This window comes from Dendrobates tinctorius, unplaced genomic scaffold (genome assembly GCF_039654945.1).
Source record: "Dendrobates tinctorius isolate UK_male_01 unplaced genomic scaffold, ASM3965494v1 ptg000018l, whole genome shotgun sequence".
Classification (NCBI taxonomy): Eukaryota; Metazoa; Chordata; class Amphibia; order Anura; family Dendrobatidae; genus Dendrobates; species Dendrobates tinctorius.
Genome location: NW_027361686.1, coordinates 9,188,784 through 9,203,407, shown reverse-complemented (window position 1 = coordinate 9,203,407; position 14,624 = coordinate 9,188,784). Strand labels below are relative to the sequence as shown.

The 14,624-nt window shown below is 46.2% G+C and overlaps 1 protein-coding gene across 1 annotated transcript in view; it reads right to left on the bottom strand.

Moving 5' to 3' along the window:
- Positions 1 to 14,624, bottom strand: part of USP2 (ubiquitin specific peptidase 2) — a 121,987-nt gene that overhangs the window by 64,263 nt on the left and 43,100 nt on the right. The window contains exon 2 of the mRNA XM_073566436.1: positions 13,660 to 14,338. Within this exon, the coding sequence (XP_073422537.1) occupies positions 13,660 to 14,298 (639 nt within the window). The 5' untranslated portion in view covers positions 14,299 to 14,338. The remainder of the gene's footprint in view (positions 1 to 13,659; positions 14,339 to 14,624) is intronic.

The following is a 14,624-nucleotide window of genomic DNA, read 5'->3' as shown; positions in this document are numbered from 1 at the left end:
TATGGGATGGAGGATGTGTGATGTGTATATGGGCACGGGAGGGGGTGATTCATTTCTGTCATGTTCTCTGTGCTCCTTTCTGGGGGGCAGACAATGGCTGAGAGCTTATGTTCCCAGGGATGCTAGATTTCTCCCACCATGTCAGTGTCTGCTGAGGTGTTCACAAGTGGGCAAACTTGCTAGGCCGCGACCAATCAGCGCCAGGCGCAGTCGGGCGCAGCGCTCAATCAGGCGCAGGGCTTAAACTGTAAAAAAGAGAATTAAAATAAAAAAAGGTTATATTCACCTTACGACGGCCTCCGATCTCCTTTCCACGCGCCCTGCCTCGTGGTCCCAGTAATGCTTTGCGCCTTAGACCGGAGATGACGTCACTCTCGCGTGAGCGCGATGTCATCAGCGGTGTAAGCCGCAAAGCATTACTGGGACTGCGAGATCGGGCGCGTGGAAAGGAGATCGGGGGCCGTCAGAAGGTGAGAATATGTAAAAAATAGAATTAAAATAAAAAAAATAGTTCTATTCTCACCTTCCAACGGCCCACGATCTCCACTCCACGCTCCACGCGCCTGGGACCTTCCAGTCCCAGTAATGCTTCACGCGAAGGGCCGGAGATGACGTCACTCTCCCGAGAGCACGACGTCATCAGCGGTGTTTCGCGCAAAGCATTACTGGGACCGGAAAATGCCAGGCGCGTGGAGCGGAGATTGAGGGCCGTCGGAAGGTGAGTATATAACTATTTTTTATTTTAACAGAGACCATGCATACCAGGATAGGTGGGTGAGGGGGACCATACATACCAGCAAAGGGGGGTGACGAGACCATGCATACCACGAAAGGGGGGTGAGGGGACCATACATACCAGGAAAGAAGGGTGAGGGGACCATGCATACCAGGAAAGGGGGGTGAGGGGGACCATGCATACCAGGAAAGGGGGGGTGAGGGGGACCACGCATACCAGGAAAGGGGGGTGACGGGACCATGCATACCACGAAAGGGGAGTGAGGGGACCATGCATACCAGGAAAGGGGGGTGAGGGGGACAATGCATACCAGGAAAGGGGGGTGACAAGACCATGCATACCAGGAAAGGGGGGTGAGGGGGACTATGCATACCAGGAAAGGGGGGTGAGGGGACCATGCATACCAGGAAAGGGGGGTGAGGGGACCATGCATACCAGGAAAGGGGGGTGAGGGTGACCACACATACCAGCAAAAGGGGGTGACGAGACCATGCATACCAGGAAAGGGGGGTGAGGGGGACCACGCATACCAGGAAAGGGGGGTGAGGGTGACCATACATACCAGCAAAGGGGGGTGACGGGACCATGCATACCACGAAAGGGGGGTGAAGGGACCATGCATACCAGGAAAGGGGGGTGATGGGGACCACGCTGTTACATGTTACAGAACCACTCTGCACCCAGAATATGTTGTGCAGATATATGTATGTATAATAGGTTCTATGTGAGATGCATGTCCCTAATGCATCAGCCCACAGGCTGCGCCCCTGGGCAAAGGGGACACGATATTCTCCTTTTGTCCGCCCTCCCCCCACCTTTGTAATTCCCACAGTAAAAATCGGCAGGCTCCAGCCACCTGCGGCTTTTGTAATGCATGTCTTGCCTGCCGCTTTTCTATTGGCCTGCCCTCTGTATCTGTGTGATATATTCTGTGTCCTGTGAGTAAAGTGTTGTCAGACTGGAAATACGTGGAGAAGCAGTGATCTTTTATATGCGCCCATGTAACCAAGGAATTCCAGCCAGCGTCATTCATTCAGACTCCAGCCAACGCAGAGCGGACCTCCGAAAATACGGGGTGGTTCTGAAAGAGGTACCCCAGCCTGGGTAGACCCCGTTACACACGCATACCAGGATAGGTGGGTGAGGGTGGTCATACATACCAGCAAAGGGGGGTGACGGGACCATGAATACCATAAAATGGGGGTGAGGAGACCATGCATACCAGGATAGGTGGGTGAGGGGGACCACGCATACCAGGAAAGGGGGGTGAGGGTGACCATACATACCAGCAAAGGGGGATGACGGGACCATGCATACCAGGAAAGGAGGGTGAGGGGGACCATGCATACTAGAAAAGGGGGGTGAGGGTGATCATATATACCAGCAAAGGGGGGTGACAGGACCATGCATACCACGAAAGGGGGGTGAGGGGACCATGCATACCAGGAAAGGGAGGTGAGGGGGACCACGCATACCAGGAAAGGGGGGTGAGGGTGACCATATATACCAGCAAAGGGGGGTGACGGGACCATGCATACCAGGAAAGGGGGGTGAGGGGGACCACGCATACCAGGATTGGGGGGTGAGAGGACCATGCATTCCAGCATTGGAGGGTGAGAGGACAATGCATACCAGGATAGGGGGAGAGGGGTACCATGCATATCAGGATTGGCGGGTGAGAAGACCATGCATATCAGGATTGGGGGGTGCATTATTGCTTTATTATTAAATCTTCATAAATAAACTACATACATATTCTAGAATACCCAATGCGTTAGAATCGGGCCACCATCTACTATATATATATATGTATTCTTGTTTCTACATTATTTTGCCTGCAAGAGATAATAGTTCCTCGGATTGTAAAATGAATTGCTGCTCACCAGATTTTCAATGCACTATTTTTTAGATATTTGGCATTATAAATGAGCAAATCACTAACGTAGTTGACTGCGTCTGAGCGTCTTCCTCCTGTAGGCGTACACTCCCGAAAAAATGCACGACAGATCCCACGTTCGCTCTGTTTCACCATTACAGTCTATTGGTCCCGTCGGAAGTTTTGGAAGTATGGCCCGACGGGGCAGAAGGTGCAGATGGACAGCTATGGCCATTACGCCTTGTGTAACTCAGTGCATTGAAAAGTTGGTGAGTGCCACTTCAGTTTTGTAAAATAGATGTCATTTAACTTATCTGTTTCTATTTTCCACATTTGCGCAGTACCACTATTGCATGGGGTGCCCCTTCCATATCGGATGACACGAGTCTCTGGCAGATACGATCTAGGTGTGTGTGTCTGCCAAGACCCAGCAGCTCCGGTAGGCCGGACACACACCCTGTGATAAAGGGTGGACTAGCTCCAATAAAAGCTTCGGTTTACATCAGCAGAAGAGAACACCGTGATCCAATCTGTTTCTGCTATTTTGCAGACAGGCACTCCAACAACTTTTTATTATAATTTTTTTTCCCCTGATGAAGCTGCCATATTTCAGCGAAACGCGTGGGGTGCATCCCCACTGATACTATATTGCCTGCCATACAGGATTCCACGTTTAGGATGTTATACATTTATGGTATGCTCTACTGATTATTTTTGTGTACTGTAAGTATGCGTCTTTTGTGGGCATTATAATGTACTTTATCTGAAATAACACCTTATATATTGGACTACTTGTTTATCATTTGACTCTATAGACAGTGTGTTTTTTAGCACTATTATACACTCACTGGCCACTTTATTAGGTACACCTGTCCAACTGTGTGTTAAGACTTAATTTCTAATCAGCCAATCACATGGCGGCAACTCAGTGCATTTAGGCATGTAGACATGGTCAAGACAATCTCCTGCAGTTCAAACCGAGCATCAGTATGGGGAAGAAAGGTGATTTGAGTGCCTTTGAACGTGGCATGATTGTTGGTGCCAGAAGGGCTGGTCTGAGTATTTCAGAAACTGCTGATCTACTGGGATTTTCACGCACAACCATCTCTAGGGTTTACAGAGAATGGTCCGAAAAAGAAAAAAAATCCAGTGAGCGGCAGTTCTGTGGCCGGAAATGCCTTGTTGATGCCAGAGGTCAGAGGAGAATGGGCAGACTGGTTCGAGCTGATAGAAAGGCAACAGTGACTCAAATTGCCACCCGTTACAACCAAGGTAGGCAGAAGAGCATCTCTGAACGCACAGTGCGTCGAACTTTGAGGCAGATGGGCTACAGCAGCAGAAGACCACACTGGGTACCACTCCTCTCAGCTAAGAACAGGAAACTGAGGCTACAATTTGCACAAGCTCATCGAAATTGGACAGTAGAAGATTGGAAAAACGTTGCCTGGTCTGATGAGTCTCGATTTCTGCTGCGACATTCGGATGGTAGGGTCAGAATTTGGCGTAAACAACATGAAAGCATGGATCCATCCTGCCTTGTATCAACGGTTCAGGCTGGTGGTGGTGGTGTCATGGTGTGGGGAATTTTTTCTTGGCACTCTTTGGGCCCCTTGGTACCAATTGAGCATCGTTGCAACGCCACAGCCTACCTGAGTATTGTTGTTGACCATGTCCATCCCTTTATGACCACAATGTACCCAACATCTGATGGCTACTTTCAGCAGGATAATGCGCCATGTCATAAAGCTCGAATCATCTCAGATTGGTTTCTTGAACATGACAATGAGTTCACTGTACTCAAATGGCCTCCTCAGTCACCAGATCTCAATCCAATAGAGCATCTTTGGGATGTGGTGGAACGGGAGATTCGCATCAGGGATGTGCAGCCGACAAATCTGCGCCAACTGTGTGATGCCATCATGTCAATATGGTCCAAAATCTCTGAGGAATGCTTCCAGCACCTTGTTGAATCTCTGCCACGAAGAATTGAGGCAGTTCTGAAGGCAAAAGGGGGTCCAACCCCTTACTAGCATGGTGTACCTAATAAAGTGGCCAGTGAGTGTATGTCTTATTTGATACCTCTTTTGTAGTATTCAGCGTTCGGGGAACATGGGCCTGTTTTGACTTATATATTTATTGTCACATTTCTTGTATAGTATGGTCATTTATGAGTATATCTATATATTCATTCACTGTATTATTATTTGAGTAATCCTATTATTTTGGATTGAATGGTCAGTACATTGTCCCTCCTCATCCTAGTTATTTTTCATTGACTGACTTATATACATTGTGGGAATATTACGTTTTTTTACTTGTTTTCTATTTATCTGGTGTATGTGTACTGAATACAATTACCGTACGTGTTTTATTATACAGGTGTGTTTGCTGTCTACAGGTAATCTCTTTTTCCTTTATACATGTTCTGACAACTGATGGCCAGATGACGGCTTGTTTTTTGCAGGACCAGTTATAGTTTTCCATGACACCATTAAGTTTACCATTTAATGAACTGAAAAATAGGAAAAAAAAAATCCAAGTTGGATGAAAAGGTGAAAAATGGAATTCTGCCAATTATTTGGATTTCATTTTGCATTAAAAATTACATGGAAACATTTTTCTCTAGGTCCTCACGATTACAGGAATATCAAACTCTAATATATATTATATTACCGTATATAAGTACGGTAGTTGAAAAAAAATTCATAAGTTTAAAAAAAAAAAAAGGTTTCTGTTGTCATTTTCCGAGATCTGTAACATTTTTATTTTATTTTTCCGTTGATGGAGCTGTGTGAGTGATTTGTTTTTTGCGTGGTGAGGTGAGGATTTTATTTTTACCATACTTGATCACTTTGTGCATTTTGTTAGTGTTAACAGGAAAAAGATTGTTGGGTCGGGTCTCTTTCTTTTCTTCAGTTCATTATACTAGGGAAGTATGGCGCCTGAAAATCGCAATTCTGGTGTGTTTTTTTTTGTTTACATTGTTTACTGATTTGGTTAATGTGATATTTTCATATTTCAACTTTTACAAACACAGCAACACCAAATATGTCTATTTTTTAATAAATATTTTTAATGAGGGAAAAGAAAAGATGGGTGATTCGAATTTTTATATTTTTTTGCTTATCTTTAATGCGTTTTTTTCATTATTTTTTTACCTTCTTCAGTGGACTAAAACAGCAATCATACTGTATGATCACTTATACTATATAATATAATATCACAGTGTGAATAATGTGGGGATTTAGTGGGAGGCTACAGTCCTCCTTCAGCATGTGTAGCTGTAACAGGAAACCTAGCTCAGCAGGTGGTCCAGCCACACCAGCTTGTATCCAAGCTCATACAAAATGGGAGTCGATGTGCCTGCCTATTGCCGTTTATGCGACACCTGTCAGAGAGTGGGGAAGGCAGGGTGATGCCCCAAAGCCCCAATGTTAATTCTGCCCATTATTGAAGAGCCCTTCAGAAGGATGGCTGTGGATCTGTTTGGATTGATGGCCACTTCCAGCAGCTCTGGGAAATGTTTTGTACTGACAGTAGTCAACTATGCCACCCGGTGCCCGGAAGCGTTAGCCTTGTCTTCCATTTAGGCCATACCACCCACAGACTAACAGCCTGTACGAACAGTTCAATGGCAACCTGAAGCAGATGCCTAAGATGTTGGTCGACTCCCGTGGACGCGACTGGGAGCGGTACTTTTCACACCTGCTATTTGCCTATTGGGAGGTTTCACAGGCCTCAACGAGGTTCTCCCTCTTTAAGCTCCTGTAAAGGCAAAGTGTGCAGGGGATCCTGGCTCTGGGTAAAGAGATCTGTCAAGGAGACTTGGCCACCCCTGGAGAGTCAGTCATTGAGTATGTTGTGCACTTCCGTGACAAGATGCAGGCCTTGGCGCAGCTGGTGCACGATAATATGACCTGACTCCAGGCCGACCAGAAACAGTGGTATGACCAGAATGCTTATGAGAGTACATACCAGTTGGGTCACAAGTAGTACTGGTCTGCATACCCCATGACAACCTTTAGGTGGCCCAGGAAGGCCCATACCTCGTGCACCAGTGGTTCAGTGCAGTAACATATCTGGTCAGTCTGGGCCACGCCCGGAGAATACGGAAGGCCTTCTACATGAACATGATGAAGGCACATCATAAACAGGGGGGCTGCGCTCTCCCTGTATGTAACCTGCCAGAAGAGGAAGAGGCGGAGACCCTCCTGGATATGCTCACCCAAGCTAGGGTGGGTGGGACTATCGAGAATGTGGAGGAATGCCACCAGCTCTTGTTAGACCAATGGTCCCAGCTGAGGGCAACCCTACACCCCTTCCAGGATTTGTTGAGCAACAAGCGTGGAAGGATAAAGTTGACCGTCCATCACATGGACATCAAGGATCACCCCCCAATCTGGCGTTAAGCATATTGGGTCTTCCTGGAGGTGCAGCAGCACATGCACCATGAGACTGACAAGATGCTGATGATCATACCTCTTGGAGGGGTCTGGGGTCCATTATACTGTATGGAAGCCTATTATACTATATGAAGGGCTGTGTGGTGATCACATATGGGGCATCATACTGTATTAGGGTCACAATACTTTGCTAGGGGAAGGTTGAGGTGGAGGGGTGTACAGTAGGGTCATCATACCATGTATGTGGAGGGTACTGTGGAATAAGTCTCTGTGCGGGTATCATGCTGTATTTCGGGGGGACACAATAGTTGACATCACACTTTATTGGGGCAATGTAAGGGCAATCTAGGAGCTTCAAAGGAGGAAAATGACTTTGTAAGGGCTGCATAGTTGTGAGATATGCTTCTCTGCGACTCCGCTGAATATTAAGGGTTTTTTTTTGGGAGGGGGACCCAAATAGAACTTCTCCTATGTGGCCCCATGATTTCTATGTATGCCCCTGTATGGACTTGTGAAGGAGGCCTCAAGCTGAGCTTCGCAGGAGGACCAAGATGGCAGCGATGGGGACTTCAGAATGACCCCAGCTGCTGCGATGACCCATTGGTTTCCCATGATTGTGTTGCAGTGAACCGATGGAAGCCAGTGGGCATTTCATTTAAATGCCACTGTCAGACGTAGATCGAAGTGTTTAAATGGTTACCAGTCAAGGAAAGGGCTAGCTCAGGTCATTACAGTTAGACGCAGATGCTGGCTATTTAATTTAGCCATCATCTGCCACGTGTGGAGCGACTGTTTAATCAGCAGGAAAGATACAGCTTTTTAACCTCTACTATTAGACTCCAACATCAAGCTATCCCTGATAATAATTCCTCAATCTGTTCCTCCATAATAAGGAACCAGAGGAGCATAGATTTTACATTTTCAAGTTAACATTACTTTTTTGTTACATATTTCGATTATCAGATTACTATGTAAATAGTCATATTTTTTCACAGGCTAATTTGAATCATCTATTCCCGGAAACGTAATGTGCGGATGTAATTTTTAACAAGAGTAATAAAACCTGCAAGAAATGCCATTTAGTTAATTAGGTGCCTCATAAACGTGCTGTATTCCTTTTATATTATGTAATGAAGGTCCAGACAGTGTGAAAGAATGTGCTGTACTGAGCCTGGTCCATTCCAGGATGATCCGTCCATACACATGCTACTTACTCCGGAACTTTCACTAGAGGCGTCTACATACCTTATACCATTACATTTAAAGGGAATCTGTCACCCCTTTTTTGAGATATCATATAATGATATCATTCAATTGTGTGTCACATAAGGATTCTCTTAGTACTTTTGCTTCCCCCTGACCCCGCACCTTTCATGCATAAATACCTTTTTTATATTGGTTCGGTTGTATGTAAACTGCCACGGTCCGGTCCGCTGGGCGGGGCTTATTCAACTGCTCCCCCCCTCCCTGTCTTGCTCTACACAAGAAGAAATGTGTAGAGCAAGACAGGGAGGGGGGAGCAGTTGAATAAGCCTCCGGTGTCAGGGAGAAATGTGTCACAGCAGCGGTGACCCGGTCCGTGGCCCTGGGCGCCCAAATCAATGGTGGTTTGTGATACAGTTTATGTGGAATGGAATAGTTTGTGACGCCACCTGTGGTGTTTGGCAAGCAAGATGTTAAGCCAACGCTGCATGCAGATCCTCTGGGGCTGATGGTGTGTTGCAGCATAGATGGTGTAGCTCCCCACAGGTGAAGCTGTAACCCCAGGGCAGTGTAATTGCAATAGATGAGGATAGACGCACGCGGTGTGAGGAATGCTGGCACCCAGATGTAGCGGTGCTGACGGTGTTAGCGCACAAATGAATGGAAGACACCAGGGCTTGCAGTTCCAAAGCTTTACTCACAGTCCGTGGTACACACTGGTGCCTGCCTCCGTGCCGTGTCCTCCAGGGCAGAGACTCAATCAACCTCCCGGGCAAGTCAGGATTCTCCTCTCCAACACTCCGCCAACATGTACCTTTCCTGAACGACTCCGCCAATGCGCATTTTAGTGTGAAGCTCTCCAGTACCGTGGTACTCTGGAGTTCCTCCTGTCAGATGTTCCTAACAATTCTACTCGTATGGCAGACAGCTGGAGCCTCTGTCGGGGACCCCTTTCTCCGGGGTCCTGGCTCTCTATTCAGTTGCTGTTGTGCCCCGAGTCTTAGTTGGGAATAGTGCATTTACAGCCAACTACTCCACCGGTGTCTGCTGTCCATACAACCTCGGGGACCGGGCCCCGGCCTTGCGCTGAGAACCTATAGGCAGGGTTCCTCTTCCAACCCACAACTCCTCTCTGTTCTCTCTACTCCTTTGTTCCGTGCTTGTCTCTCTTTCCTATGGAAGCTTAGGTTGCAGTTCTACGTCTTTCTCTCTCTTGTTCCTTTCCCGTGCCAGCTGGCTCAGATCACTGAGGCAGCTGCAGCACTCCTTCCTCCATCCCTTCTTCCAGGGATCCTCACTCCTGTCTGAGTGACTCCTTACCCGCATGACCTTCTGCTAGACTGAACCGTAATTCTAAACCTTCCAAACTTTTTATATGGATCTCAACTCCACCCACCTCCCAGCACATCCAGTGTTCCATGCAGGGAACCACCAAGGCACTCCTAATGTCTAGGAGGAGAGAGACACCTCAATGTGGTTGTGCAGAACTACCCTGTTGTGTGGGGTGCGAGTGTTGGAGTGTGGAAAGGAGTTCCCAACTTACCTAGTTGGTGGGGCACTACACCTTAGGAGAAGGTGCAGTACCTCTGTGGCGACTGAGCCTCAGGGGCGCCACAAGTATCAGCTTATTTTTTCCAAATCAAAGCCACTAAGAATTTTTTTTTTTGCCCGGACAACCCTTTAGACCATAACATAGTAACAAAGTACAATAGGAGCATCTACTAAAAGCAACTGTGATGGTGTAAGATATGGGAAGATTATCCTAGAAAAGCAATAAATCACTGGACTTTATGATCAACACAAGACTTCAGTAGCTGTTCTTATCCATATAATCTCCACCTGGGACCCGATGCTATGTAAGTCAACTATCCACTTTTTCTTTTTAATTGATTCATGTGATTATTTGTTTCTATATGTGTAACATATTTTTTGAATAAACTTTGACTTAATTTTTATGGGATAATTTTTGCTGTTTCCTTATTTCATATGTTTTCATTGTATTCTATGGGGCCTGCATTGTATTCTATGGGGGCCTGCATTATACTATATGGGTGCTGCATTACACTTTGAGGGGACTGCATTATACTCCATGGGGGACTACATTATACTATATGAGGGGGGGCTACATTATAGCCTTTGGATGCTGCATTATATTCTATGGGATGGGCTGCATTATACTCAGTGAATGGGCTGAATTATATTCTAAGAGGGGGGGCTGCATTATATTCTAAGCTGGGGCTGCCTTATTCTATGGGGGCTGCATTATATTCTATGGGGGGCTGCATTATACTCTATGAGGGGGGTTATATTATATTCTATGAGGGAGGCTGCATTATATTCTTTGAGGGGGGGATGCATTATACTCTATGGGGGGCTGCATTATACTCTGGGGGCTGGCTGCATTATATTCCATGGGGGCTGCATTATGCTCTATGAGGGGGCTACATTATATTCTATGAGGGAGGCTGCATGATATTCTTTGAGGGGGGCTACATTATACTCAATAGAGACTGCATTATACTCTGTTAGGGGCTGCATTATACTCTTATCAATGACTATGGGACCTGCATTATACTGTATCGAGGACTTTGGGGAATGCATTATACTATATGAAGAACTATGGGGTCCATTATACTATGGGGGTGCATTGTACTACATGGAGGACTGTGAGGAGCGTATTAAACTATATGGAGGACTGAGGATTGATTTTTTTTTCTTTACATACCAACGTTTGGAGGCTTGATGGAAGCCTCATGACTCATTTGATATTCACAGTTCATGTTAACTCTGGCATGGGCTTGGGCTTTCTTGATTTCTAAAAAATTTTTTGTTGCAAAAACAAGAGTTTAATATTCTATCCACTATGAATAATCAATTTTGTAGATGGGACAAAGCTCGGACTCGTTTATTCGAGAATCGTTTATCCAAGCCGAAAACAGAATTATTATAAACTAGCTGAAGAGCCTGTCGTTGTCCGGGCATAGTAACTAACTACGGTTAGTTATAACACATTATAATGATTATATATATATAAAGCTGAGTGTAGAGCCCCGCCCACATGGCATAGCCACATTCACTATAACATCCCCCATCTTCCCGTCAGCCAGAGCTACTGGACTACTACCCCTAATATCCCACATCATCCCATCAGCCAGAGCCACCGGACTACTACCCCTAATATCCCACATCATCCCGTCAGCCTGGGGTCAGAACCAGAGCACTGAGTGGAACGGTCCTAACTTCTATACCGAGGAACCCTTTAAGAGAGGCTTGGCGTCAGAACCAGAGCGCTGAGTGGATTTGCCCTGACTTCCATGCCAATGATCCCTTTAATAGAAGCATGGGGTGAGAATCAGCGCTGAGGGATTTACCCTAACTTCCATACCGGAGATCCCTTTAATATAGGCCTGGGGACAGTACCAAATCGCAGAGTGGATTTGCCCTCACTTCCTTACCGGGGATCTCTTTAAGAGGGGCCTGGGGTCAGAATCAGAGCGCAGAGTGGATTTGCCCTCACTTCCATACCGGGGTGTTGTGAGTTCATTTTTCCCTTCACCATTGAGGTCTGATGAACTCCCTCCTCTGGTGAAGGAAGGTAGTGAGACTGATTACCAAACACCTGTGCAGCTAGATGATAACTGGGTGGCTGGAATTGAGGACTGGATATAAGGCTTCCGACGCCCTTCTTCCTGGCTGGTGATTTTCCTGCTGGATTCTTGGAGACCAGTCTGATTCCTGCATCTCAAAGCTAAGTTTTTCTGCTCTGCTTTGTACTCTTCAGTTTTGTTTTTGTTTTGCCTTGTTTTTTGGGAGTTCTGCCATCCCCGGCCAGGGGTGAGCTGAATTCCATTTTTGTCTCTGATCTGTTGATCTTTTGCTCTGTCTTCAGAATATACCTGAGTGCTGATATAGTCTTTTGAAGCCTAGCGACTTCAGGGCCTGTTTTTCCTATCAGTCGGTTGGCTCATTTTGATCCTGTCCTATGTAGTAAGCTTGGGCCCCATCATTTGCTCAACCTATCTTTCTATCTGTGTTAGTGTTTTCATCTTGCTTCACCGTCATTATATGTTGGGGGCTGCCTATTGCTTTGGGGTCTGCTCTGGGGCAGTTTAGTTTTTCCCCCTTTCTGTCTTTAGGCTATGTAGCTCTTCGGCTGTGATCGAGGGGTCTAGGGCACCGTAGGAACCCCCCACGGCTACTGCTAGTTGTTGTGGATAGGTTCAGGGGTCTGCAATCCGATAGCTGCCAACCTCTCTGTTTTTTCTGGACTTAGCTGGTATTTTGTTTTTTCCTCCTTCGGTGACTCATCATAACACCGGGGATCCCTTTAAGAGGGGCCTGGGGTCAGAACCAGAGTGCTGAGTGGAATTTCCCTAACTTCCATACCAATGATCCCTTTAAGAAAGACTGGGGTCAGAACCAGAGCGCTGAGTAGAATTGCCCTAACTTCCATACTGGGGATCCCTTTAAGAGAGCCTGGGGATGAAAACCAGAGCGCTGATTGGATTTGTCCTTACTTGCATACCAAAGATTCCATTAATAGAATCCTGAGGTCAGAATCAGAGCGCAGAGTGGATTTGCCCTCACTTCCGTACCGGGGATCCCTTTTAAGAGGGGCCTGGGATCAGAACCACAGTACTTAGTGGAATTGCCCTAACTTCCTTACCAATGATCCCTTTAAGAGACCCTGGGGTCAGAACCACACAGCTGAGTGGAACGGACCCAACTTCCATACCGGGAATCCCTTTAAGAGAGGCCTGGGGTCAAAACCAAAGTGCTGGATGGATTTGCCCTGACTTCCATAACAATGAACCCTTTAATAGAAGCCTGGGGTCAGAATCAGAGTGCTGAGGGATTTGCCCTATCTTCCATACCAGAGATCCCTTTAAGAGGGAAGATGTGCCTATGGGATGGAGGTTGTGTGATGGGCATATGGGCAGGGAGGGGGGGATTCAGTTCTGTCATGTGCTCTGTGCTCCTTTCTGGGGGGCAGACAATGGCTGGGAGCTTATGTTCCAGGGGATGCTAGATTTCTCCCACCCTGTCAGTGTCTGCTGAGGTGTTGTGGAGTGGGAAAACTGTTGCTCATAGCAACCAATCACAGCTCAGCTTCTTTTAAACAGCTCTGGTGAAATCAAAGATGCAAAGATGCTTAGTGATTGGTTGCAAGGAAAACTGTTGCTCATAGCAACCAATCACAGCTCAGCTTCTTTTAAACAGCTCTGGTGAAATGAAAGAAGCATCTTGATTGGTTGGTGATACACACATACATTCAATTTTATATATATAGATTATTTTTTCAAAACTTGTGGCAAAGAAAAGCGTCTTCCCTAAGGTGCCTTGAATTTTTGGTAAATGGACAGAGAATATAAGTATATATATTGTTCTTATGCAGTTATACAAATTTATTATGTGTAGAAACTATAATAAATAGGACCTACCGGCGTCTCTTTACTACTGGATCCCTCGCTCTTGTCATATGAGTAGGTGAACCTTGATGAGGGCTTAGCAAGTGAAGTAAGCGGTTCTGGTGTCGCAGCACAAGAAAGTCCATATCCATTAGTGGAGCCTCTTTTCTTTCCATAGACATCCCCAAACTCAGTGTGATTGGAGGCACGAGAAATTCGAGAAGTACTATCTAAATCATGGCGCGATCGTGTCAATGCCGGGCTATGACTGTAATAAGTATCCGAGGTGCGTAGTTCAGAGAATCCGAGGGACAGGTCCGTATGACTGGATGACTTCTTACGAGACAATGAGGTGACGGGCGAGGTCTGGAAGGTAGAGTAACTACTGTTGTAGTTATAGGAATATGCACTCGGTGTATATTTAGATGGAGACCGTGCCAAGATATCACTTCGTTTTGTGGATGAATCCAAGGGTGGAAGGCTTCGGTCAAGATCATAAGAGCGAAGAGCAGGGGTGGTGTAATAGGAGCTGTTCACATTGGACTTAAAAGGCAATTTATTTCTATCACTGAATGAAGAACTGTGGTTGGAAGAATAAGAACCGTATCCGCCATAACTTTTAGAATAGTCTGTGTCTGTATATCTCTTGAGGGTAGAAGATAAGTGAGACATACTTGAAGTGAATGGGTTCAAGTGACAATCCCAGCTTGGCCTGCAGAGAGAGAGGTTGGAAGGTTATATAAAGATGGAGCGTTAATTCATTCGCATGCTTTGGCAGTAACAGATTATTATATTTCCTGTGATTTCTACAAATCAGTTCAGGATGTGAAATAAAACTGCTAGATCAGAGCTGTGGAGACTATAAATGATGATGGATGCTTTTATCTGTCTGACACATCTCTAATGGTCATGTAAGCATATGGCCACTGATACCAGGTCAGGTTTCGCACTCTTCCAGCATGGATTTTGTCAGGGACGTCTTGATCTGTGAGATGTGT